The sequence below is a fragment of the Salvelinus namaycush genome, chromosome 41 (genome assembly GCF_016432855.1).
Source record: "Salvelinus namaycush isolate Seneca chromosome 41, SaNama_1.0, whole genome shotgun sequence".
In the NCBI taxonomy this organism is placed as follows: domain Eukaryota; kingdom Metazoa; phylum Chordata; class Actinopteri; order Salmoniformes; family Salmonidae; genus Salvelinus; species Salvelinus namaycush.
Genome location: NC_052347.1, coordinates 18,090,695 through 18,118,453, shown reverse-complemented (window position 1 = coordinate 18,118,453; position 27,759 = coordinate 18,090,695). Strand labels below are relative to the sequence as shown.

Sequence of the window (27,759 nt, the reverse complement as noted above, 5' to 3'; positions counted from 1 at the left end):
TAGAATAGGAGACTAGTTATCTAAACAACAAGCTGTTCCTGGTTGTTGTTGGAGAACGTAGCTGGTGGTGGCTAGTGATAGTAGAATAGTGAACATTGGTGAAAACCATCCCAATGCGCACACCTCACCCATGACCCTTTGACCTCCATTGTGGACATTTTAAACTGCACCCAGCAACTGCTGTTCCTTATACACTCCCTTTAAACAAACAGCCTCTTTCTTTCACTCTTTATTCCCCCCCCTCCCTCCAGGAGAAAGATCAGAGGCCACTGAAGGAAGGAGTCCAAGACATGTTGGTGAAGCATCATCTCTTCAGCTGGGACATTGATGGCTAGACACACACACCCAAAGCCTGCAAAAAACTCCCCTGCCCAACACATGCTGTGTGTCTACCAGAGTGATCTTTCATATTGACTGCTATGTCAGAACCCACTACTAGTGTTTCCATCACTACCTCTCACTAGGAAGTATTGTATTGTTCAGACATTTGATCATCATTCTACAAACACATTGATATGCATCGTGGTTTCCCCTCCTCGTCTCAACTGAACTGTATCCGAAGCCTTTCTACTGAGGATAGTACACTAGGGGAATAGGGGGCGCGTTCAGCAAGATGCAACTTTTGGGAATGTTCAGATAGAAATAAGCATTGTAGAACAAACATGCCTCTGACATGTGGAATAAGGAATAACATGAGCTCTATTCATGGCATTTCTGTCTGCAACTTAACGTGGCCAGGGTATCATTTGAGACACACCCAAAGACGATCAACTAATTACATTTACCCTCTGAGCTTGCTAACCAATCAGAGGTCTTTTGAGGAAGCAATTAGCATGTAACCAAGGTTGATAGTCCTGGCTGTCACCATGGCTCTTAGTTGAAGCTGCTGTGTATGTTGTGTCCACACCAGTGTTTCTGATACTTTAGATCAGGTGCAGAAGACTAGGAACATACAGAAAGTGCTGATTGTAGCATTCCTTAGGTACAGAGTAGTCACCTCTACTGTGCCATATGAAGTATTTCCTCAGACTCAAGGACTGGGGTGTATCACTAGGAACCAAACGGGGAGGAATGTACCTGAATTTGTCCCATAGAAACTTGTTTTTGTTGTGAAACGTTTTGCTACAGTGGGCACTGATCTGATGTCCTAGTAGCACCTGTGTTCTGCTACCAGTACTGTAGTAGGATGTGCAACGTACTCCGCAACCACCCTGTCGATCTGTGTTGGCACCCAACAATCCCATCCACTATTGTCTGTTTGGTGCCAACATGGCTCTCAAACCAGGTTTGTCCCGCGTGGGCTACTAAACAGTGTATCTGTAGTAGTCACTTGTGCTGACTGGGAAGAACTACTGTACTGTGTCCAAAAATGAAATCTATAACCATGTAAACTTTTCATTTCAGTTAATTTCTTTGTAAAACAGTCATTACAATGGGTGTGTCCACCCGCCATCAAAAACGAACTTCCATCTTGGTGTGTAATTACTGAAGAAAAGCCACTAGACTATTACACTATATACATAAAATCAACTCAATCTCCATGTTGTGCTCTGATATTAAATGAAAATGGTGGTGTACTAACCCTATAACTTGTATTCCTTCCCCTCATCTTAACCCTTAGCAATGCTACCGTACCTATAGACTTCATTGAGCTAACTTCCTTCATACTGCACAGAGACAAATGATATCGTTCAGACTCACACTAACCTCAAACTATACACAACCTTTAACCCTAATTTCAACCCCTATGCTTTTCACTGTTTGAATTAATGTACACAACACAGTTGACCAGAGATCAATAAAGCCTGTTTTTATTGAATGTCAGAAGCAAACAACTATGTAAACGGTGATGGTCCAAACAGCACTGCAACTATTACAATCAATGTCTCACTTAAACAGTTGCTAATCAAGTGTACATTATATTCTTAAATAAACCTTATTTTCAGTGTAAATGGAATAATTTATTTTAGACAGGACAAGTGGCCTTCACATCCTCTCACCTCCTGAAAAATGACGAGAGGGAACGTGGATAAATGTGCTTGTATGAAATAACGACTCTGCTCAGGCAAATGACATTTACAGGTGTGATCCCTAAATAAGTATAAAGTGATAAATGCATTTAGTTGTGCTAGACAAAACCATGCACCCAGCTATAGCTGATTCACAGGGGGTGTAGGATGGTTCTAAACTCTTCAGAGAAGATACACATGACTGTCCTCCATGAAAGGTGGCTATCGAGGAGGGGAGGATATTCTTCCATTTCTCACTCAACCGCTGATCGGTTTCCAGGCCATGGAGGAGAGAGGATGGACTTTTTCCCAAATGAGAAAGGGCAAGTGTGTGATGATCTTCAGACTTTCCCTGATGGCCATAAAATAAACATCTTATCTACAATATTTCACTCATAATGAAGGCCCACTAAAATGTACCATCAGTTGTGACCTTACTTCTTTACATTTTAGTATACAATTAAATAGAAAACATGCTTCATTATGTCATATTGGGGGATTCTAGTAGGAAATGAGAGAAACTAGTATGCCTGCTAAACAGTAAGCTATAGTGCATGGAGCTGGGTTACTCTACTGTAAGGGAATAGCTGCTCATGGGGCTTTGGGTCCATGATTAAGTATACACAGTATTAGTGATTCTCACCGTAGACCCAATGAAAGAAGGCATATCAGGTTCATATACTGTAAATATAATAAGGATGCTTTCTAAACTAATCGGAGATAAGATGAGCGTGAGGAGGCAGAGGTAACCATCTACAAGCACAGAGCTGGGAGCTGCTTTTCACCTAGTCCCTCTTAAGACTTTCTCTGGTGTGAGTGATAAAGACACTTGATAAGGCGATAGATAGCAGGGTGGGAGAGAGGTGGGGAAAGGGCCATTTACGACCCCATTTTTTTCGACGGGGGTTAGTAGCGGAGTAGTTTTGTGAAGGGGGGTAGTAGTCTGCTGAAACAGGTGCATGGAGGAAGTACTGTAGTTTGGGGGCTGAGGGGTGTAGTTTAGGAACCTCCTGTGCCTGCTGATGACAGGGCTGCTGTGGTGGAGCTGCTCTGGTTTGATTTGCCTTTATGTCTCTGTCCTCCTCGTCTCCTGCTCCCGCCTCCTGACTTTGTCTGTAGAGAACAGATCACAATCAGACAGATGGAGAACATAGAAACAACTAGGTTAACATTCAAAATCACTTCCAGCTAAGACTGATGTTATCAAACTGAACTACATGCTGTGTACACATCTCTAGAAGATTCATGTTTGGTTCACATCAGTTGAGGCATGCATTGTTTCAGGATATTTACAGAAGTTACTGGACAAGACTAATTTCCCACGCCTCAATTGTTACATAACTCATTTGACCTAATTCTCTTTTGTTTACCTGCCTGGTTCCCATTGTTTATCTTGCCCTGTTTGTTTCTGTTTACCTTGCTCTCTTTGTTTCCCTCATTACTCTGAGGGTCATCCTCCCCCTCTGTCTGAGGAAGCAAGCAAAGCACCAACACAGAGAGGAGAAAGAGAGGAGGAATGGAGGGCAAATCAAGGATGTTGAAATGCACAACGAGGATGAAGATCAAATGAACGTGGAAATTGAAAGGAATGCAGAGAATGAAACAGAGGGTGAGAGGAAAAGAGACAGGGTGGCAGGTGGAGTAATCAGTAAATGAAACAGAGGGTGAGAGGAAAAGAGACAGGGTGGCAGGTGGAGTAATCAGTAAATGAAACAGAGGGTGAGAGGAAAAGAGACAGGGTGGCAGGTGGAGTAATCAGTAAATGAAACAGAGGGTGAGAGGAAAAGAGACAGGGTGGCAGGTGGAGTAATCAGTAAATGAGACAGAGGGTGAGAGGAAAAGAGACAGGGTGGCAGGTGGAGTAATCAGTAAATGAAACAGAGGGTGAGAGGAAAAGAGACAGGGTGGCAGGTGGAGTAATCAGTAAATGAAACAGAGGGTGAGAGGAAAAGAGACAGGGTGGCAGGTGGAGTAATCAGTAAATGAAACAGAGGGTGAGAGGAAAAGAGACAGGGTGGCAGGTGGAGTAATCAGTAAATGAAACAGAGGGTGAGAGGAAAAGAGACAGGGTGGCAGGTGGAGTAATCAGTAAATGAAACAGAGGGTGAGAGGAAAAGAGACAGGGTGGCAGGTGGAGTAATCAGTAAATGAGACAGAGGGTGAGAGGAAAAGAGACAGGGTGGCAGGTGGAGTAATCAGTAAATGAAACAGAGGGTGAGAGGAAAAGAGACAGGGTGGCAGGTGGAGTAATCAGTAAATGAGACAGAGGGTGAGAGGAAAAGAGACAGGGTGGCAGGTGGAGTAATCAGTAAATGAAACAGAGGGTGAGAGGAAAAGAGACAGGGTGGCAGGTGGAGTAATCAGTAAATGAGACAGAGGGTGAGAGGAAAAGAGACAGGGTGGCAGGTGGAGTAATCAGTAAATGAGAATAGCAATTAAAAGGAAGGAAACAGTAGGGTGTAAAAACATGATGGAGAGGAGAAGAATAGTAGGAAAGGAGGAAAGGAGAGGTGTTAGACACAGCTACAGAAGAGAACGTTCTAGAAGCAGTAAAGCAAGTGAAGAGGAAAGCTTACGCACCACAAGTTAAACACTTACACCTATTCAACTGCCCTGAAACTATTACTTTCACGACCCGCCATCTAACCATCCACTCCACTCCCTTCATCAATCGCTCCATCCATCCTTTCAATTCCTTTACATCGTTCCTTCACTTCCTCTTTCTCACCGGTTGTTGTGATTGGTGTGGACTGTCTGGTCGGGCTGTGCTCGCTTCGTCCTCATTGGCTGGCGTGGCTCCATCCTCTCTGCGGTACGGGGCCTTTTTCGTAGACTGCATTTTGATTTGCGGGGGTTTGAAGTTTGACGGCAAATTATTGGTCGACTGCAGCAGCTGTAAACACCCACCCACCAATAAGAGTAAGGCATGAGGGAAGTACTCTGCATGCAGGTACTCTGGTGTCTTTATGACCTTTCGTAAACCATTCTGAACCATTCATAAGCCTTTAAGTCCTGACCTTGGTGATGATACCCACAGCCTTGGTGTATCCCTCTGAACACCAGTCTACTCTCTGGTCTATGTGGAGAAACTCTGGGGTCTTCATGATCATGATCCTTCATAAACCCTTTCCAACCATTCATAAACCCTTCATAAGCCTTTCTAACCCCTGACCTTGGTGATGGTGCCCACAGCCTTGGTGCGTCCCTCTCTGAACACCAGTCTCTGGTCCGTGTGGAGGTACTCAGGGGTCTTGATGAAGCGGAAGTGGACCGATGCCTTGTCCCCTGTTCGTAGACAGTCTCTGTTCATGGTCAGGATAGTGGCTGTCTGCCTGATGCTGCCACAGTGCACTGCGGAGGGGGAGAAAGAGGAATGATGAGAGAAGGAGAGACATATAGTCAGACATGAGACAGCTGTGTGTGTGTGTTTCTCTGTGTGTGTGTGTGTGTGTGTGAGTCTCACCCATGGCCTGGTAGCGGGGTGATATCGTAGTTGGGTGGTGCAGAACCAGAATCTCAGCCATAAATTCCCATGATGCCTGTGGGTTTAACTTGGGGGACACCATTACCATGCCTTTCCTTATGGATGAACGCTTGATCTAAGGAGGGAGAGAGAGCGGGAGCGGAAGGAGAGAGGGATGGGGAGGGGAGAGATGAGGTAGAGAGAACGTGGTGGGGGAGGGAGAGAGGGAGGGGGAGGGGAGAGATGAGGTAGAGAGAGAATGTAGGGAGAGGGAGAGAGGGAGAGAGAAGGTAGGGGGGAGAGGGACAGTAGGAGGAGAGAGGGAGCGGGAAGGGAGGGGTAGAGAGGTAGAGAGGTTGGGGAGAGGGGGAGAGAGAGGAGGGGAGAGGGGGAGAGAGAGGAGGGGAGAGGTTGGGGGGAGAGGAGGGGAGAGAGGAGGGGAGAGGTTGGGGAGAGGTTGGGGAGAGGGAGAGAGAGACTTGGTGTTGACTCCTATTCACTGCAAAAAAACATTCAGTTCAACTAAACATTTATCTGTGCATCAGAAAAGTGTTGTAATACCAAACATCTCCAGCAGGGGACACTAAAGAGAAAACATACCTTTTTGAGGGCGAAGGAGGCAGTCTGTCCACCTCTCACCTCCTTGACTGGCATCCTCTTCCTGTGGATAGATTTGACTGCAATGGGGAGGAAACTGCCCAGTGGGTCTGGGCCTAACAGCATTGTGTCATTCAGACGTATCAATCCACGTAAAGTAGTCCCTGAAACGACTGTGCCTACACCCTGACGGAGAAGGTAAACATGGTTAGAGAGGTGTGTGTGTGGCATCAATATGCATGTGTAGCAGCTGCTTTGTGTATGTGACTAACCGGTACTGAGTAGGTGTCATCTATCTGGAACTCTGCAGGTTCGTCTTCTCTGAAGGAGGTTTTAGAAGACAGCAGGTTGAGGAACATCTTCAGCAGGTCCATGTTCTCTCCTGTCACATTGGAGATCTGGAAGATTGGACACATCCTACACAAACACACACACACTGAATTATGGTCCCTTATAATTGAAGCAAAATCCAGTTTATAAAGAGTGTGCGTGATTGTGGCTACAAAGTGTGTGCCTTAACGTTACCTCTCAGAGCTGAAGTTGGAGGCTGTGACGATGACGTCATCTTTGTTTTGGACCAGAACAGGGATCTTTCTGCAGCCTGGGGACTTTAGTAACCTCTGGAGCAGCTTTAACGTCTCTGTTACAATAACACAACCAGTAAAGTCAGGTTTTGTGATGACTGTCAATATTGTAACAAAAGGAGGGGGGAGGGGGGAGGGGGGGGGGGGGGGGGGGTCCTCTCATCACTAAATCTAAGAGAAAGCAGTATGGTGGGGTAGAGGGAATATGGTTTCACCTGTATAATTCTTTCATATCAGTGCAGATGTGGGGAAGGAGTCCAGGAAAGGAAGCAGATGTAGACTTGAGATGCACCCAGAAAGAGAAAGGAAGGAACTGACCTTGTAGGATGTTGGCAGGACACATGTCTATCTTGGTGACCACAACGAACACAGGCACATTGAGGGCCAGGGCCAGACCTAGATGCTCCTTAGTCATCCCTACGATACCTGCATTACTGCCCACCTAGAGAGAGGACGGGAGAGGGGGTAGAGAGAGTGGGGGGGGGTAGAGAGAGCGAGGGGGGGGGAAGGAGGGAGAGAGCGAGGGGGAGATGGAGAGGGGGGTGGAAGGAGGGAGAGAGCAAGGAGGGAGAGAGCGAGGGAGGGTGGAAGGAGGGAGAGAGAGAGCAAAAGAAAATGGTGAAAGATTCATCAGTACCGTTGATGGGTAGTAAAGTCAGAAAAAGCTCCAACGCCCACACACTACCCCCACACACTACCCCCTCACTCACCATGAGCATGCAGAAGTCAGGCAGGTGTCCAGTCATTCCAAACACCGTGGTCTTGAGATACTTCTCATGTCCAGCTAGGTCTATGAAGGTGATGACCTTAGAGGACCTCTCACAGATCTTAGTCCAGTCTAGACTGCCACCATGGCTGTCTGGCTTATTCACCACCTAGGATACAGGGACAGAGAATACACACAACAACAACTTCATGTCTCCATCTATAAAACCAATTCATCAACAAAATGATCAATGAAGCAGGCCTTACATTGTCATGTCTCATGTCAATGTTATCCCAGTGTAATCTCCATCACCCTTAAGTCACCTATACGCCCCTCCTATGTCATCTCCCTCACCTGTCCCTTCTGGTCAAAGCCCAGGATGTCATTCCCCACACTGCTGGTCCTGCCACTCTCCATCTCGTGTTTGTGTCTGAAGAGTTTCTGGCGGGCGAACCCCCTGCCGTTGTCCAGTTCCCCGTGGGTCAACACCCCCAGCAGGGTGCTCTTACCTGCATCCACGTTACCCACCACCGCTACCCTGAGAGAGGTGAAGAGAGAGAGAGAGAGAGGGAGAAAGAGAAAGAGAGAGAGAGGGGAGGAGAGATTTGACATTTGGGACACAAGATCAGATCAAGATGAAGAGAAGAGGGATGAAAACAGAATATTGCTCGTGTGTTGCCTTGACAACACTGGATTTCCCCCCTTTATGTCAACATCCCCTTAAGCTTTTTTGAATTTAAATTGCATTTGAGAGACATGCTTGTCCTCGTCAGCCCAGGTCTAATGTCAAAACACATCTAATTGTTGATCAAGTCAGCCTTTGACCCTACACTTGACCTTCCCCCAACTCACCTGACCTCCAGGAAGTCTTGATCACCCACGCGTCGGCGGATGAGGTAGTCGCGTACCTGCCCCCCAGCTTCGATACGCTCCCTCAGCAGGATCAGCTCTGACTCTGTCTGCTCACACAGGGACTGAACTGTGGCTACAGACGCCTCCATGTCTCCCTCATCCAGACCATAGTCACCTCCGTCTGAGAGAGAGGGATGAGGGGTTGGGGGGGGGGGGGGTGTTTATTGGTGTAAAATGTCACTCGCTACAGTGAGTGACTGATTCTGTGAGCTAGTGAATGTAGGAGCAAATCAGTGCATACTGTATAGTCTCATTAAGTGAGTGAGTGAGGCCGACTTACCTGAGCCCATCCCAACAACGTAGATGGTCTCCCCACAACCCTCGTCCATCCTCTCCCGGAGTTGTCGTAGTAACGAGTCATACTGCACTCCATTAGGGCTGACCAAGGCCAACTGACGAGGGAGGGAAGGAGAGACAGAAAATGTATACAATCTAGATTCCTGCTTGGTTGACGTAGGCCTGGGTATCCTATAACATGGCCATGGTGGAAAGCCTACACATATTTCCATTGATATAGGCCTAATTGTACCTTATCAAAAGCTATAGGGCTATTCATCTTGTATTGTCCTCTATCTGGGTAGAGGTGTGAATGCTACACCCTTTCTGTGAAAAATAGATTATTCATCTTGTCTAAAAACATTTGACTATCTGGGTACTCAGATTTGGCTGTAGATATACCTTACAAGCTTGCTTTCAGTCCAAATCAATCTCTATACAATGTTCTCAGCTTAGGGAACCCTGATAAAGACCATTTAGAGTTGTGAATGCTCCACTATTTATTTGAAAATAGATTAATCCAAACAGTGAGTGAGTTCGTTTTGCATCACTCGGGGCCCCGGTGGGCGGGGTTTTCACATTTAAGACCATTCCATTGGTCCTAAACTGAAATCTCTACCCACCCAGTGCACCCAGCCACGGAAAAAGAAATCGCCCAATCAAAAGCAAGTGAACTTGCCTGACAGCTTTCTGTTGCTGAGTGTTGCATCCGAAGAAGACTTATTTGGCTTTTTCGAGACATACATTGATGGCAGATTTGTAAATCATCACAGTGGTTTCATAATAATGACTCAGTCATTATTACTCAAAGCTGCAGGCTAAAGTTAAATCTAGACTTGGTTTCGTCTATCATAATCACTCCTCTTTCACCCCAGCTGCCGAACTAACCCTTATTCAGATGACCATCCTTCTAATGCTAAATTACGGAGATCTATAAATTATGTCGTCAGGTAAGGGTGCTCTTGAGCGGCTAGATGTGCTTTACCATTCGTCCATCAGATTTGCCACCAATGCTCCGTATAGGACACATCACTGCACTCTATACTCTGTAAACTGGTCATCGCTGTACACCTGTCGCAAGACCCACTGGTTGACGCTTATTTATAAAACCCTCTTAGGCCTCACTCTCCCCTATCTGAGATACCTACTGCAGCCCTCATCCTCCACATACAACACCCGTTCTGCCAGTCACATTCTGTTAAAGGTCCCCAAAGCACACACATCCCTGGGTTGCTCGCTCCTCTTTTCAGTTCGCTGCAGCTAGCGACTGGAACAAGCTGCAACAAAACACTCAAACTGGACAGTTTAATCTCAATCTCTTCATTCAAAGACTCAATCATGGACACACTGACAGTTGTGGCTGCTTTGTGCAATGTATTATTGTCTCTACCTTCTTGCCCTTTGTGCTGTTGTCTGTGCACAATAATGTTTGGACCATGTTGTTGTTATGTTACCGCACTAGCATGCGTTGTTGTCATGTGTTGCTGCCTTGCTGTGTTGTCTTAGGTCTCTCTTTATGTAGTGTTGTCTGTGTTTTGTCCTATATTTATATTTGATTTATGTTTAATCACAACCCCCGTCCCTGCACAGGGGCTTTTGGTAGGCCGTCATTGTAAATAAGAATTTGTTCTTAACTGACTTGCCTAGTTAAATAAAGGTTTAATAAAAAATAAACACACACACACACCTAGCCTATTTGTTCTGTAGTATTGACACAAAAGTCCTAGAAGTATTGCATCTTTCTGTACAGGCGGAGCAGCTCAGGTCTGACACCAGAGTTATTCTAGTTTATTTCTCTCTGTTGATACTGATCTTAATATGGGTGAGTGCCAAATATGGAGGGAGATGAGTTTCCTGTCAGTCAACCACACACTGATCATGGTTCAGCACTGTAAGTTGAGCCTGACCCATTTGCCAGAAACACTTCCTTCTGACACACACACCATTTCCCTATTGCCCTGTGTTTCATCAGGCCAAGTGGTGGCACAGTATGTATGGGGACTCATCAACCAGAGAAAGACAGTCATGCCCATGGCTGTGGTTTGAGTCACACTGCTGCTGGAGTGTCCTCTCTAGCCAGCAGTTACATCAGCCATAACACATTCAAGACCCATTCAAACCACATCTGATATGCTAGCTAAAGCCTCTTAAGGATATTTTTCTTTTCTTGTTACTTACAACCTCATGCTAATTGCATTAGCCTACGTTAGGTCAACCGAAGCGTAAGATGATAGAGTCAGTAGGACATTTAAAATCACAATCTTTTGCCACAAAATATAGTTCTGAACTTTTATATATGCAATTCTGCATAACATTTTAAGCAATCTGGGCACTCAGCTAGATTAATTAGTATATAGCACAATCGTTCATCTAACTAGCTAACTTAGCTTGCAATACAGCAGCCAGAATGACAGCAAGTTTAGGCATAATACACGCCAATTTGAAGATGATAAACACAGCCCCGACTAGCGCGGCCTAGCTAACTACCTTGCTAGTGAAGTCAATGCCGAGATCCCCGGCCTCGCCGTTGAAGAGGTCGCCGTCCTCGAAGCACTCTTCCCCGGCGTCATGATCTCCACAACCTCCTCCATCCGGAGCGAAAATGCTCGCGGGCATCAGAGCGTCTGCGAGGACTGGTATCGAATTTGGGCTTATACTCGGCTCGTGTGCAGCCAACGATGCCATTATGTCAGCTTTGCAGTAACGATTGTTATATTGTCTTCTTGCTGTCTCTTGTGTTGATGACAGCTAGCTAGCTTCAGTACCGTTTGCAAACAATTCAGACCACTAAACAGCTGATATATGTGCAGTTATTACACAGAACTGAGAAACAAAGCAATTGTATGATACAGGCAGAATACAAAAACTCTCTCGTACGTTTTGGCTATCTGCTTTCTGTGTAGCTAGCAATAAAACATATGTTTACAACCCTCCAAGTGGCAACAGAAAATTGCGTTGACGTAAATTAAAAAACATAAGGGGGTTGGTTCATAGTTTATTTTATTTTTTTGCTGACACACCTTCTTATCAAAAATCTAACCAATTGCGCGCCGAATACCCAAATAATATTCCAGAATAAACCAATCAGAGCAAGTTAGTCCTTCACATATAATTAGAAAAAACGTCCAGCGTGGTTAAAATATAGGCGTGGTTGATATCAGCAATGCGTCAACTCATTGTATCAGGATTGGTTCCTGCTCATTCATTGAATAAAGATAAAGTCGCTTAAACCGAATGATGCAAAGAGGTGCAACAAATGCCTGACATGCCTAACGTTATTCCCAAATAAGCCATAGGTAAATTGTAACCAAGTAATAACCAGACATTGAGGGGAAATCTGCAAACAGGGAACACTTCCTCGTGAGATGCCAATGTGATACTATGATGATAAAGGGGAAACAGCAAGAGCTGTGATGTAGTTAGCTTCAACCGCAACTGAGGATTCTGATGGAACTTTGGTATAAACAGACCACGAAGCTATGATGTAGCCTGCCAGCGAGTCAGCCAGTGTGCAATCATGGGGCAGGCACACTACCAACTGTGACGCAAAGGCCTAGACCTCTTGGCAGTGGCCGTAGTAACGCTAGTCTATGACACATATAGAGAGTGAGTGAGCGTAATGTTTACTGTTCATTTTTATTATTTATTTCACTTTTGTATATTATCTACTTCACTTGCTTTGGCAATGTTAACATATGTTTCCCATGCCAATAAAGCCCATTGAATTGAGTGAGTTTCATACAGGAAGGTACAGGGGCTAAATACAGTACAAGGAGGTTTCATACCCAAGAGAAGGGTTTTTTCCATGGAAATTAAATACTATTTTCTCCCTACTCAAGTCTACCTAGTTAATATGATTTAGTAATGCCCCTTACCGCTCAGTCTGACTGACTGATATGTAGGCTGGATGATGGCCTATGATGTGTATGTTGGCAACGATTTCCTTTTTAATTCGGCACATTTGTTATTACTTTTTAACTCTACATTTTTAGGAAAGGGCTCGTAAGTAAGCATTTCACGGTAAAGTCTGCACCTGTTGTATTCGGCGCATGTGGCAAATAAAATGTGATTTGAACCTGGCATATATTGTAGGGCTATATTATGGTTTCTATTGCAAGTGTACTACCCAGTGAAAACACACGAGGGCAGTATAGATGAGGGAGGAATGGTTTATGTGGATAACGTTATTCAGATGCCATGGGCACAGTTTACAGTAACTGGGTGTGCCCAAGCCTGAGAAATAGTGGGCTGGTGACCAACATAGATATTACTAATGATAGTGGGCAAATCCCCCAACCGACAAGGTGAAACATTTGTCGATGTGCCCTTGAGCAAGGCACTTAACCGTAACTGCTCCATGGTCGCCACTGATAATGGCAGACCCTGGCCGTGACCCCAGTCTCCGAGGGTTTCTCAGGAAGAGAAGGATATGCAAAAAAACACATTTCCAATAACCACATGTGTATAATACACACTTGAACATGACAAATATAAGCAGCCACCAAATGAAATGATTATAATAAAATGACGATGTGTAAAGATCTGTTGGACTACTTTATGTGACTGGAACATTGTCCTCTATATCTAACCCAGTGTACAGTTTGCTGTAGAAGAAGTATCAGTTATGCAGCTGTTTCCTCTGTCCATCCAGCTCTGGTTTCTGTGTTGTAATGGAGTCTTATGACTGTCTCAATACCAGCCCAAGGGAACTGAGTCTGTGCTACACATTGAACTCTTACACCACATTTAGCAACACACAATGTCATCTGAATTTGGCCTGATACTGTGCTGGTATGTGGGTATGTGTGCATGAAACCACAGAACCATAGAATGATCATTGTAAACGTCTAATTCTCTGGATGGTGTGTGTGTGCTACTGAATGCAGGATATGTTTTTGTAAACTGTAGCAATGCAGTCCAAAGTATATTAGATGTGGGCTATTCTGACTTCAGTAGCAATTTAGTCCAAAGTATATTAGATGTGGGCTATCCTCACTTCAGTAGCAATGCAGTCCAAAGTATATTAGATGTGGGCTATCCTCACTTCAGTAGCAATGCAGTCCAAAGTATATTAGATGTGGGCTATCCTCACTTCAGTAGCAATGCAGTCCAAAGTATATTAGATGTGGGCTATCCTCACTTCAGTAGTAATGCAGTCCAACTGATATTAGATGTGGGCTATCCTCACTTCAGTAGCAATTTAGTCCAAAGTATATTAGATGTGGGCTATCCTCACTTCAGTAGCAATGCAGTCCAAAGTATATTAGATGTGGGCTATCCTCACTTCAGTAGCAATGCAGTACAAAGTATATTAGATGTGGGCTATCCTCACTTCAGTAGCAATGCAGTACAAAGTATATTAAATATAGGCTATCCTCACTTCAGTAGCAATGCAGTACAAAGTATATTAGATGTGGGCTATCCTCACTTCAGTAGCAATGCAGTCCAAAGTATATTAGATGTGGGCTATCCTCACTTCAGTAGCAATGCAGTCCAACGTATATTAGATGTGGGCTATCCTCACTTCAGTAGCAATGCAGTCCAAAGTATATTAGATGTGGGCTATCCTCACTTCAGTAGCAATGCAGTCCAAAGTATATTAGATGTGGGCTATCTTCACTTCAGTAGCAATGCAGTCCAAAGTATATTAGATGTGGGCTATCCTCACTTCAGTAGCAATGCAGTCCAAAGTATATTAGATGTGGGCTATCCTCACTTCAGTAGCAATGCAGTCCAAAGTATATTAGATGTGGGCTATCCTCACTTCAGTAGCAATTTAGTCCAAAGTATATTAGATGTGGGCTATCCTCACTTCAGTAGCAATGCAGTCCAAAGTATATTAGATGTGGGCTATCCTCACTTCAGTAGCAATGCAGTACAAAGTATATTAGATGTGGGCTATCCTCACTTCAGTAGCAATGCAGTACAAAGTATATTAGATGTGGGCTATCCTCACTTCAGTAGCAATGCAGTACAAAGTATATTAGATGTGGGCTATCCTCACTTCAGTAGCAATGCAGTACAAAGTATATTAGATGTGGGCTATCCTCACTTCAGTAGCAATGCATTCCAAAGTATATTAGATGTGGGCTATCCTCACTTCAGTAGCAATGCATTCCAAAGTATATTAGATGTGGGCTATTCTGACTTCAGTAGCAATGCATTCCAAAGTATATTAAATATAGGCTATCCTCACTTCAGTAGCAATGCAGTCCAAAGTATATTAAATATAGGCTATCCTCACTTCCCACAGCTGTGCATCGCCTCATTGTCCCCCACTAATTGTGTTCTATTACATAATCATCATGGCTCATGTAGGCTTCCCCCATGTTCCTAGAGAACAGGGACAGCTAGGCCTTGACAGAAGAACACTTCAAGAACAGCTCCTCCATTACAGATGATGAGATGCGGATCTATCGGCCTCCATCTCCAAATTCACAGAAAAGCCACATCCTGTTCCACAGCCTACTGTCGTTTGTCACTGTTTATCTGGGAGTTCCTTTGAGTCGACCACTGCAAAGTCAGTCCTTACTGTACCTCCCACATGGCTGTGAAAGAATTTGCAAAACAAAGCTGCAGTAAAATGTGTCTGTGATGTTATAGATAAGGATTAGAGTCGACTGTATCTTAGGCTAGGTTGAGGAGTGATATTGCAATGAGGAGGAGTTGAAGACAAGGTTTACAGTTCAGAGTATTTATTAACTAACTAAAAAAGCATAGCACAAGGACACTGGACCATATTGGGGATAGGATGGAGATATGGAATAGCTTGTAAGGCCGGTAGGTATGGTTGTGTGATACAAGTTGCTGTTTTTAGTCAGGTCACGCACAACAAAAGGAAATGCAAAATAATTGGGCCACCCAATAGATGGGTTGGTTATTTCTAGCAACAAAATGGATGCGTTGCCAATCATAGCCGCGGGAAGTCGTTTGGGGTGGGGGTGCTGCAAGTTTTTGGACAGTATATCGGTCCGCTAATACAGAACTAGTAAGGGCCCAGTTTACCAGCATTTGTATCTTGAGTCTGATAATTATCTGTATAAAACAGTTAATCTGAAAATAGTTGCTTGATGTAGTGAGCGCATAGATTTTCATAATGGCCCCCCGTGGGAATCAAACCCACAACCCTAGCATTGCAAGGGCCATGCTCTACCAACTGAGGCACATTATCACATCACATAATCACAAACCACTTGATGTCTCAATGTACTCAATTACTGTATTGTGCATTTTTTTCTTTATGTTTATGTTTTTTTTTGATGTGGATGTTTTGTGTCTTTGCCCATAACTTTGCACCTTTTGATGTCAATGTTTGAGAACAGGGTTTTGCTCTCTCTGGATTCCATTAGAATGACAATTGCAGAGAAGAGGAAGGGACAGGGCAACAACTCTTACAATTCAAACTATTCAAACCTGCAATAGCCATTAGCATAGACATGACATCAGTCAAAAAAACTCAAAACAACATAAAACTAGCCTACGATTCCCCATATGGCAATTTCTTGTCATTGTCACTAGTTATCTGGCCAATCAGAATCACAACAACACATGGACTTCTGCCAGATTGAAGCTTGCACATCATTTTTGTGACATTGTCAGTTAAATGGTCTATGTCACCACAAACACTCAACAAATACTGAGGTAAAACAAGCTGTTTATATACCAGAGGAAGGGAGAGGAATGGTGATTAGCAGAGTAAGTTCAGAGGTACGTTCAGTTCACTTGAACGTTTGCTAAATTGTGGAACAGTTTGCACAATGCCTACAGTGAAAAGCCTACAAGTGGAATATCCTCTGTGTGGACAAGTTTTAATATTTTATTGGACTAAGATAAGAAGAACTTTGGAGAGGCCAAATGCAGGCTGCTGTGAAACTCACTATTCAGGTAGATTGCAATTTTGGAACTTACATTTATTTATTTTTGTATTTGTAATAATTTGTTTTATCATTATTGTTATTGTATATCATGGTTATTATTGTTAGCCTATTTATTAATCAAAATAAGTTATTTAAATATGCCAATTTTTTTAATTTAGTTGAATCTGTCTTTTTAATTGTGTGATCCATATTTAGTTTAAGATAGATTATAAGTAGGCCTGTTGTAAAATAAATAACAGTAGGCTATTGCTGTCATTTGTTGGGTATGGTAGGCACTAGCCTTTTTGGGTAATTGCTGCAATATAGCCTGTTCAAAACATTTGTGGTGTCATGACTCTCCTGTGAGGATCTGAAGGATCAGGTTACAGTGGGTCCGCTCTACAGCACCCTCTCTCTCACACAGAGGTGGAGGGGGCCGCTTTATGGCGGTCGTACAATACTCTGCTTCTGGGCTCTGTAGTATCGAGATTGGAATGTCTGTGGAACACAGAGAGACACTTGGTCATCAAAAGGTTGAATAATTGAACAGTATTTCTGTATTCCAAGCAGTTGGAGTGGTCCGTGGACACTTAAGGACAGTCATGTCAAGTTTGTTTCATTTGGTGACCTCATGAAGGACAGGAGACACACATTACTCTTTTTTTGTTTGTATACACTTCTCAATTATGGGGGATGCATCTGAATATTGTATAAAATAAATGATTGAGTATAGAAATACTTTTGGAAAGATAACAATGTGATCTTAGACCAGAGAACGTGGAGAGCATCCCCACGCTGAAATGGTTAAGAAATCTACAAACTAAAGAGCAATTATTCAGGCTGCAGCTGTTTAAATTCTTTAGTCTGGTAAACACAACCGGTCGAACGACCAAATGGTACTCTGACGTATCCATTATAACAAACTACAACTACGAAAAACTTTGATCTCTGGTGGACCATCCAGAGACTTTCTGTCGATTGACTATCCAGCAGACGGACCGGCATTCGCAGAAAGGGACAACAAAGGCATGAACCCGTAAATATGTAAATTGCAATTTATTTTTGAATGAGCGGTTGTTCATGTTCAAAGTATAAGCATTCCCATGAGTGTAGTGTAGTCGATGTAGGTCCACTCTGAGTTTCCCGCTCTTGAGCTGGCCCCACCCCTTTCCTTTGTCTATCAAGCCATCATATCGGCATAGCCCACTAGGGACTTTTCAGTGTATCATGTCAGTAAACAATCTATAACTATTGTGTGTGTGTTTATGTATTTCTGTGATTGATTAGTTAGTTAGTAAATAAGTAATTAAACCAATTTGTATATCGCTGATTCATGATTTCTGATGCTAGGGTTTGTGCAGATATCCAAGGGTTTGCGACATTCAGGAATGAGACTGATGAGGTAATAATACATTAATAGAAGACTGTAATTGATAAGATAATAAAATATCTGTAGAGTTATATTCGGGAAATTGCAACTCTATAAACAACATTTTCCCGTTGTACCCCGACTTCCTAGTTAATTACTATTCCGTGATTCGTTTAATCACACAAAGAGAATTGATTTGATAATATAACAGTCTTCACATTTAATGACAGCAAACGTTACGACAGTGGTTTAAACCAGTTTGCAGGTGTTCTGTTTCATTCTGTTGAGACATTTTCTTTGGCCAAATGAAGTTCTAACTGTAATTCTGTGTTTGCGGCAACATAATAGCGTACTCATATTTTCCCTATACACAATGGCCTGAGTTAGTTTTGATATTACCTTAAAACCTGTTGAGGACAGAGGGCGCTGTTTTCACTTTGGGGGAAAATCGTGCCCAATTTAAACGGCCTCGTACTCAATTCTTGCTCGTACAATATGCATATTATTATTACTATTGGATAGAAAACACTCTCTAGTTTCTAAAGCCGTTTGAATTATATCTGTGAGTAAAACAGAACTCCTTTTGCAGCAAACTTCCTGACAGGAAGTGGAAAATCTGAAATCGATGCACTCTTCTAGGGGCTGCCTATTAAAGTCCTTGATATTTATTAGTTTAGATGCACTTCATACGTCTTCCACTAGATGTCGACAAGCAGTGAGAGAAGAAATTGAGTGTGTAACTTGATCTGGGCTTGAATAATAGCTCTTGGCATGACGTGTCACCAGTTTCCTGTTTTCTGGAGAGCGCGAGAAGGGACCTGGATTTGCCTTCTGATAAGCTGTCGTTATGGACGACTAATATCTCCGGCTTTGATTTTATTTGATACATGTGACAATATCATCGTAAAGTATGTTTTTTCAATATAGTTTAATCAGATTATTGAAATTTTTTCGGGAGTTTTGCCGTGTTCCGTTCTCTGAGTTTGTTGACGATGGAGAGATTCGCGCCACTTGGCAAGTGTGCTTGCTAAATCGAGAGGGAAAAAGGCCGTTCTAAATCCAAACAACGATTGTTCCCGACAAAGGACCCCTTGTACAACATTCTGATGAAAGATCAGCAAAAGTAGGACCCATTTTATGATGCTATTTCATATATCTGTCGAACATGTTGTACTAGTCGTTTGCGCCCAGCTTTTGGGTACTCTCTCGCTATACCTAAGCTGGATGTCGTAATGAAGTTATTTTTAGAATTCTAACACGGCTATTGCATTAAGAACTAGTGTATCTATCATTTCCTATACAACATGTATTTTTTAGTTATGTTTATGAATAGTTATTTGGTCAGAATATGTGTGTCAGAAAAAGTGTCAAAAAAATATCCGGACGTTGTGGGAAAAAGGTGCTACGTTAGCACAATGTATAACCACTGATTTCAGCTCTAAATATGCACATTTTCGAACAAAACATAAGTGTATGTATAACCTGATGTTATAGGACTGTCATCTGATGAAGCTTATCAAGGTTAGTCAAAAATTATATATCTTGCTGGTTTATTCGCTATCGCTAACGTGCCTATTGCTATCGCTAACGTGCCTTGATGAATGAATGCGGTAGTGTGGTAGGCTATTGTAGTAAGCTAATATAATGCTATATTGTGTTTTCGATGTAAAACACTTAAAAAATCGGAAATATTGGCTGGATTCACAAGATGTTTGTCTTTAATTTGCTGTACACCATCGATTTTTCAGAAATGTTTTATGATGAGTATTTAGGTATTTGACGTTGGTAATTATTCTGGCTGCTTTCGGTGCAATTTCTGATTGTAGCTGCAATGTAAACTATGATTTATACCTGAAATATGCACATTTTTCGAACAAAACATAGATTTATTGAATAACATGTTATAAGACTGTCATCTGATGAAGTTGTTTGTTGGTTAGTTTGGTTGGTTCTTGGTTAGTTAGGTTGGCTTTGTGCATGCTACCTGTGCTGTGAAAAATGTCTGTCCTTTTTTGTATTTGGTGGTGAGCTAACATAAATATATGTGGTGTTTTCGCTGTAAAACATTTTAAAAATCGGACATGTTGACTGGATTCACAAGATGTGTATCTTTCATTTGCTGTATTGGACTTGTTAATGTGTGAAAGTTAAATATTTCTAAAAAATATCTTTTGAATTTCGCGCTCTGCCTTTTCAGTGGAATGTGGGAGGAGTTCCGCTGGCGGAACGCCAGAGCCAGACAGGTTAATAAGTTTAGAATCATTTCTGAAGGTTTGATGTGGTGTGGCTATAATGAAGCTTTACAGGCTACTACAGGCCTATGATATGAAGGCAGTGAGCATCTGGGCTCCAACTGTCTCTGACAGTTGAACTTGAGGTGAGGAAGACGTTTAAGGCCTACCAGAGTTACTCCTGTAATCTAACAATATAATGCTTATCTTTATACAAAATATTCTGATCGAAAATGAATGAAGTAGCCTCCTTCTGTAGGTCTATATCTGTATATTAGACACAGTAGCTGTCTGACATAAAGAAATGCATGTTGGTGTTGAAGCATGCCGCTGGCATACTTCTCTTTCTCTCTTTCTCTCTCTATCTCTCAGGGCTAGTCCTAAGCTTCTCTTCCTTTATATGTATTTTATGTTATTATTTATTTGTAATATCATACAGTGGACATCTAAGCCTATAGGCCTATGCATGCAATGCCCTGATGTATTTAGTGGCCAAAACTCTGACAGCTGAACCATGAGATGTACAATTATTGTTTTAAGAAAGTAAAAAATAAAACAAAAAATAGGCTATAAAACCCTGGCACATACACTGGCAGATATTTTCTGTCAGGCAGGCAGACACTGGAATAAGTTGCTGAATGATACTATGAGGGCTTTGCAAAGGGGCTTTGTTGCATTATTTGTGTGACAAAAAAAATGCCCGGATTATTAACCTGTTCCCATGATTTTAAAATAAAGGTTCTGTTCTGGAACAGTATAGATCACATTAGTTTGCGGTTCTGATTCTGTTCCTCAAAAAAAAAAATGGGTTATCGGTTCTGTTCCCTGAACCGGTTCCAACCGCTGGTATGTACTGAACATCACCTTTCCCCAAAACGTTCTTGTAAGTTCTTGAACAGACTTTGAGGTATTTTTGCTCCCGTTTGGTGGGTGTGGCGAATTGTGGCTTGAAACTTGACAGCGTTCCCCAACCCTCAACCAAACCCCTCCCCATTTTTCAAATGGTCCTTCAGTATAGCACCGTTTCCGTTCAATTGAACATTCCAGAACGTAAAAATCGTAGTGAATGCAGCCCATATTTTCTGATAACTGTGAACTCACGGTGACATTGTCAAAATGATATATGATCATTGTGTGTTGAGTAGGGAATATGAGTTTATTTGATTAGATTTTTATTACATGTGTGTTCTGGGTTGATTATTTGTGTGTGCATGAGGTCAGTGTGTATGCAAGAGAGAGAGTCTTGTTGATTATTTATATGAGTTATGTGTAAACAGAGCCCATTGCTGAGATACGGCCTAATTAATCAGTCTAGTGCTCAGTCCACCTATATTCACATAAACAAACCAATGGTCCCACCTCTCTCTCCCTGCGTCCTACACACACGCCAGAGCCTTCTCACACACACCTCACAGATGCCCCACCACCACTGGCCAAAGTCACAAATAGACCACTTCACCTCCAACAAGCTAGTCCAGGAAATGTACTCTGTGTTGGTGAAATATCATGCCACCTTTTGACGAAAATAAGCATTTCTGCTTTATTGCTGATCTTAAATGTCGTCCTGGGAAAGAGAGGCGGAGGCAGTCATACGAGTCCGTTTCTTGTTTGATGGGGGCCTGCTGCCAAAGTTCACTACTGTAAGACTACCTTGATGTCAGCTTGTGACTACTCTTTTTTCTTCCATACCGTCCTACATCAAACTTGATCAATGATTTTAAAAACACATTTCAGTTAAAAGCTACAATTTAATTTCCCCTAGTCAAAAGCTAAAAAAGTTTGTCTGGCACCAAATATTTTGCTGTCTCCCAGGCAACAAGAAAGTGATCTCTAATGGTGTCTCTGGTCTTGTGGTCATCTACATCCTTTCCTCTGACTCACTCAAATATAATGTTATTATAAGTAGATCATAAATAAACGTTCATTAATTATCTTCTCACTCTCAATCACCCTCAACTATGGACGTTATATTTTCGTCCTCTCTTGCATGCTAAATAGTTTATAACGCTTTTTAAAACTTATCTGTGATTGGTCCGCTTTTTGAGCGCCTATACTCCTATTGGTTTATCATAGCGTCACTCCCATTTGGCTAGTGCACTTGACCATATAAACTCCCCTGCTTGGTTCTACTGCAGTCCGCAGCCAGCTAAGCATTCTTCCCCTGTGAATATTTGCGGTTTGTGCAGTCAAGATGAGTGTAAGTACAACTTTTTGTATTTTACTGGCTTACAATGTCTGATGTGTTAGTTCAATTGATTGTTATCTGAAAAGTAGCCTAAATGCAGTGCAAGTTCATAACGGTTCATGTTGGCGCTATTAAACAGCTGTTGGGAAAATAATGCTCTGATTTTAATAGCCTATGTGCTGTAGCCCAATATAATAGAGCAATGTCCTCTCTAACAATGCCCTTTTATAGTCAACCATGTTGTCAATGCGTCTAGGGAGACTAATCAGACTTTTGGCATGCTAGATGGCTCGACTGTCTTGTTTAAGCTTTATGACATAGCATTTTTTATTGTTCTGCAGTGACTACAGATGAGAAGGGTGTCTCATTGCAGTAGGATATGTAGTTTTATCATATGCAAAAGTTCATTTGATTCTCTCAATTAATGATATTACGGACATAGGGCAGGGTGGGGCAGGCATGTAGAAGACATGCAGTGATATGTTTGTTTTTGGGATAATAAGATTCATGTGTCTTCTAAATAGTTCCGTATACTCTTAATACCTTCCATGTGATCTTTAGATCTGATGATCTAATCAGTGTGTACTAGTAGGGTTTGAATGGGTTGAACTATGGGGGTGTTTGGTACACCCTTAACAAATCAGGGAACACATAAGCAGAAGTATAGGATATCAATGTCTGCACCCCCAGGAGTGTTGATAAGATCGACTTTGGTCCGCACCACTATTTTTCGGGTGTGTAATTTGAACCCATATGTATTTAGTTGTGTGGGTACAGTACAGTTGGCTGGGTGGGAGTTATGTGGGTACAGTAGGCAGTGTGGGACAGACAGCCTCTGATCAGAGTATGATCATGAACAGCATCACTGTGGGTTCAACCTGGGCCACCCCTACAGTTCCTGGACATTACAATCCACATTTAGATAATAATATTACTTACTCCACTCCCTCACTTTTAACAGGAACTCAATGTGCAGCATTTTGTCTTGGATGTGACTAACAATGACTCTCCTTGGTCTTGTAATACAGTTAACTGGCTGTGTGTGTGTTAACATTCTCTGAGGTCTCTGGCTGTGTGTGTGTGTGTGTTAACACTCTCTGAGGTCTCTGGCTGAGTGTGTGTGTTAACACTCTCTGAGGTCTCTGGCTGTGTGTGTGTGTTAACACTCTCTGAGGTCTCTGGCTGTGTGTGTGTTAACACTCTGAGGTCTCTGGCTGTGTATAATAATAAAGGCTTTGTTTCACCGTGGCTGTTTTGTGGTTGCCATGGTAATCATAGATGTGTTGGGAGAGCAACAGGGTTAATTCTATTCAGATCTAAATGAATTCAAGTTACCGTAAACAGAAGTCAGAATAGATAGAGTAGCAGAGTGATGTTATATCCAGTGAGCCAGTATGATCTTCCCCAAGCGGAGCTATAGGATATACCTACAGTAAACATCAGGTTAACAAGGGCTAGATTGGCTGTCATGTCCTGAGCTCAGTTGGTAGAACATTGTGCTTGCAACTCCAAGGTTGTTGGTTCGATTCCCACAGGGGACCAGTGTGAAAATGTGTGCAGTTTCTCTGGATAAGAGCGTCTGCTATTTAATGACTATAATGTAAATGTCAGTCAGGTAAGCTTTATAGTAAGTAACAGCCAGGAGTTATCATGTGGATTTCCGAACTATGTATATCCATTCTACCCATCCTATTTCTGCGTTGCTTGCAGCTGCAGCCCAGCTGTCCTGTGTCTCTCAAACAGTGTGGGGAGGTATGTCTCACACTGGGATGGGAACTGCAGTCTGAAGTAGCACTGGGCTGCATGTAGCCAAGTCCAGCTAGATTTTACACACAGTTTACATTAAGGAGGGAGGACTAACACGGAAAGAATGCAATACTTCACTATCGCCCCCTCTCTCTTTCCTCCCCTCTCTCCCCCTCTCTCTTTCCTCCCCTCTCTCTCTCTCTCTCTCTCTCTTTGAACTTTATACCACTTTCCCTATTTCAATTTTTTTTTACTTTTCTTTCTGTCTGTAGATCTCTTCCACCCTCTACCCCTCCCTTTCCCTTTCTGCTCCTCTCTCTTATTTCTCTCCTCTACATTCTCTCTCTCTCTCTCTCTCTACATTTTCTCTCTCTCTCTATCTCTTGTCAGAATGCAGTCTTCTAGTCTGTGCAACACTAATAGAGCTCTAATGTTATATTATCCTGTTGTTCTATTTCTGGATTGGGTGTCAATGGGTTTGTGTCTGGCTCTGCACTGTTAAAGGCCAAGTACTGTGTCCTACTGTGTATGTCTTGTAAGCAATGATTAGGCACTTACTGTACGTTCAATGTTACACTGTAAGCATTACGTTCACACTCCTATCCCCCAGTGACTTACAAGAAGTGCATTCAAGGAAGAAAGCTAAAACACATGTTCAGGGGTAAGGTGTGGCAGTTTTTCTTGTCCACTGCCGACTGTTTTGCTGACAGAAACAAAACCGAAGTACAAATGTTGATGTCATTTCCCTTTGAGGTTCCTGTTTGATTATCTGCTGTTGCCCAGGGTTATACAGTATATTATCGACCTGGTCTTTAGCTCAACTGGCTAACTATGTCTTCTGTCAGAGAAGGAACAGGGTGTTGCCAAGTAGCAGAAATGACCGAAGTTGGCGGGAGTTGCCGGGGTAACATTTACTACACACCACGACCAATAGATGTCATGTGGACAGAAGGGCAACAATAAGAGGTCTATATGCAGATCATTAAGAGAACTGTATATGTGCAGACAAACATCATCTAAACACCATTTCCCCTGCCACACGTAAAGATCACTCAGTACTTTGATTCTGTGCCGTGACCAACCTCCGTTGGTCCCATGTTGGCTGCCCACCATAATATGGGCCCTGCGGAAAATGTGACTTCACTTAAGCCTTACTGAGTGTAACCCAGCCTTCCTTCCCCCATCATTTATGGACAGATTTAGCCTCTCCTTCCAAATTCCAAATCACTGCAGGGAAAATAGGAACGCTGTCCAGGACTGGGATTTATAAAAAGCTTTGGGCCGTTCCATAATAATTGGAGACAGATGTTGTATTTGTTAGACTGATGGGTCTAGGATAAAAGTACAGGAAAGGGTTTAGCAAGATGTAGCCATACTCTATAGCTCTCTACACCAGAGCCACGTAAAGACTCCACATCTACATTATACCCACTGAACACACACTGGTTGAATCAACGTTGTTCCACATCATTTTAATGTGGATTATACATTGAATTGACATCTGGGTACTTACTATAACAATGGTTTGATAGAACCATCTTTGTTTCAGAAGTTATAGGTCATAACTTATGGCCAATTACGTATTAACTATCAGCTAATTGCACCTTTTTAATGTTTTTCAATTTATGTATTTCTCTCTCGGTCTCTCCCTTCTCTCTTCCTCTACAGGGTGTTGTGGTAAAGAACATGTCCTTCAAGGTGGGCCAGACCCTGACCATCACAGGGATCCCTAACTCTGACGCCACACAGTGAGTAGCTAACCCCCTTCAGACACAATTCATTGTCACTCCACTTCTCCGTCAGCAGCCTAGAGACCTTATAGAGAAACTAGTCACTGTATCACGAGAATGATCCGTTCATATTCACAACGTACATTATCAAACTACAATGGAAAAGTAGATTATAGCTATAAACTGTTTCTGTGTAATTATCAATCCAGACCCTCTTGCACTGTATGTTAAAGGATTTTCCTTATCCCTTCTGTCTGTGTGCTCTCCTCTTCCTTTCCTGTAGTTTTGTCATCAACGTGGGCAACAGTGAGGATGACCTCGCCTTGCACATGAACCCTCGCTTCGACGCCCACGGAGACACCCGGGCCGTGGTGTGTAACTCCTACCATGGAGGCAAGTGGTGTGAGGAGCACAGAGAGGGAGGATTCCCCTTCAACCAGGGAGAGGAGTTTAAGGTGAGAAATTACACTGTGTGTGGGTGTGGTGTGTGTGTGTGTATGTTTCCAATTTAACCCATGCTGATGTGAATGTCCTCTTCTCTTCCCATGTGTGTAAGGGAGTTCTACTAGGGACATCTGGTGGTAATAACTTGCAATCCCTGCATCCCAAATACCTAAGCACCTCTTTGGATAAAAATGTGTAATTACTTCTCTGTCTCAGATAAATATCACCTTCACCAAGGAGCAGTTCCTAGTTTCTTTTCCCGACGGCTCTGAGATCCACTTCCCCAATCGCCAAGGAGACGAGAAGTATAAATACATGCACTTCGAGGGCGACGTCAGGATCCAGGGCGTCGAGATCAAGTAGACCAGTCAGAGTGGAGAAGAATCCTCCATTAGGCACTCAATTGGATCTTTAGCTTTCTTGTCTGGCTGCTCATTGGCTTTCCAGAGGTCCACACACACACACACACACACACACACACACACACACACACACACACACACACACACACACACACACACACACACACACACACACACACACACACACACACACACACACACACACAAGCCTTATCCTCTGTTTTTTACTCACTCACCATAGTTTTAAGTTAGTTTTAATGCTGCCATTCCTAACCGATGGATGGAGCCACTAACAAGTGAAACCTACAAGTAAAATAGATATTTTACAGGAGCAGCACATTACAAGCTTGGAAGTGTTGAAATGTGAAAGTTACCTGGGAGTTAAATTAATATCAATTGTTTTTTTGAAGATAAATGTGTCTTTCATTAATGTGGAACAATCATTCCAGATCATTCCAGAAGTGGTTTAAGAAAAGTGCAAAAATATTTGTTCATTAAAATGATATTTTTTTGAACCATTTCAGATTGTATCTTCCTTTGTGAAAATGTGTGATTTTTTATCAGCAGGTTTTCTGCAATACATTTAAACTATTTCTTTCATCACATTCCCAGTGGGTCAGAAGTTTACATACACTCAATTAGTATTTGGTAGCATTGCCTTTAAATTGTTTAACTTGGGTCAAACGTTTCGGGTAGCCTTCCACAAGCTTCCCACAATAAGTTGGGTGAATTTTGGCCCATTTCTCCTGACAGAGCTGGTGTAACTGAGTCAGGTTTGTAGGCCTTGCTTGCACACGCTTTTTCAGTTCTGCCCACAAATTTTCTATGGGATTGAGGTCAGGGCTTTGTGATGGCCACTCCAATACCTTGACTTTGTTGTCCTTAAGCCCTTTTGCCACAACTTTGGAAGTATGCTTGTGGTCATTGTCCATTTGGAAGACCCATTTGCGACCAAGCTTTAACTTCCTGACTGATGTCTTGATGTTGCTTCAATATATCCACATAATTTTCCCGCCAAATGATGCCATCTATTTTGTGAAGTGCACCAGTCCCAACTGCAGCAAAGCACCCCCATAACATGATGCTGCCACCCCCGTGCTTCATGGTTGGGATAGTGCCTCCCCCTTTTTCCTCCAAACATAACGATGGTCATTATGGCCAAACAGTTCTATTTTTGTTTCATCAGACCAGAGGACATTTCTCCAAAAAGTATATTTGTCCCCATGTGCAGTTGCAAACCGTAGTCACGCTTTTTTATGGTGGTTTTGGAGCAGTGGCTTCTCTCTTGC

The 27,759-nt window shown here is 42.7% G+C and overlaps 3 protein-coding genes across 6 annotated transcripts in view; 2 read left to right on the top strand and 1 right to left on the bottom strand.

Moving 5' to 3' along the window:
* LOC120033896 (small G protein signaling modulator 3-like) overlaps positions 1 to 1,952 on the top strand; it is a 35,598-nt gene extending 33,646 nt beyond the window's left edge. For all 4 annotated transcript variants that reach the window (XM_038980275.1, XM_038980273.1, XM_038980274.1 and 1 more), the window contains exon 21: positions 252 to 1,952. In XM_038980275.1, the coding sequence (XP_038836203.1) occupies positions 252 to 335 (84 nt within the window). In that variant the 3' untranslated portion in view covers positions 336 to 1,952. The remainder of the gene's footprint in view (positions 1 to 251) is intronic.
* Positions 1,791 to 11,232, bottom strand: LOC120033898 (GTP-binding protein 1-like). Its single transcript, XM_038980276.1, has 13 exons — positions 11,035 to 11,232; positions 8,552 to 8,663; positions 8,212 to 8,392; positions 7,714 to 7,897; positions 7,364 to 7,528; positions 6,972 to 7,095; positions 6,595 to 6,709; positions 6,342 to 6,486; positions 6,073 to 6,255; positions 5,473 to 5,608; positions 5,182 to 5,360; positions 4,738 to 4,902; positions 1,791 to 3,122 (listed from the first exon to the last, which is right to left on the bottom strand). The coding sequence occupies exons 1-13, from the start codon at positions 11,230 to 11,232 to the stop codon at positions 3,009 to 3,011; spliced, it is 2,001 nt and encodes a 666-aa protein (XP_038836204.1). The 3' UTR covers positions 1,791 to 3,008.
* Positions 11,233 to 22,131: 10,899 nt separating this feature from the next.
* LOC120034466 (beta-galactoside-binding lectin-like) lies at positions 22,132 to 26,990 on the top strand. Its single transcript, XM_038981039.1, has 4 exons — positions 22,132 to 22,200; positions 25,603 to 25,682; positions 25,948 to 26,119; positions 26,325 to 26,990. Exons 1-4 carry the CDS (start codon positions 22,195 to 22,197, stop codon positions 26,469 to 26,471), a joined length of 405 nt encoding a protein of 134 aa, XP_038836967.1. The 5' UTR covers positions 22,132 to 22,194; the 3' UTR covers positions 26,472 to 26,990.
* The last annotated feature ends 769 nt before the right edge of the window (positions 26,991 to 27,759 follow it).

Excerpts from the sequence above, each read along its gene's own strand:
- LOC120033898 (XM_038980276.1), bottom strand. The coding sequence starts at position 11,232 with ATGGCATCGTTGGCTGCACACGAGCCGAGTATAAGCCCAAATTCGATA. Across the intron at positions 8,393-8,551 it reads CGTTGTTGGGATGGGCTCAG|ACGGAGGTGACTATGGTCTG; the intron begins GTAAGTCGGCCT and ends CCTCTCTCTCAG. Across the intron at positions 5,609-6,072 it reads CCTCCTTCGCCCTCAAAAAG|ATCAAGCGTTCATCCATAAG; the intron begins GTATGTTTTCTC and ends CTCCCTCCTTAG.
- LOC120034466 (XM_038981039.1), top strand. Across the intron at positions 25,683-25,947 it reads CCTAACTCTGACGCCACACA|TTTTGTCATCAACGTGGGCA; the intron begins GTGAGTAGCTAA and ends CCTTTCCTGTAG. Across the intron at positions 26,120-26,324 it reads ACCAGGGAGAGGAGTTTAAG|ATAAATATCACCTTCACCAA; the intron begins GTGAGAAATTAC and ends TCTCTGTCTCAG.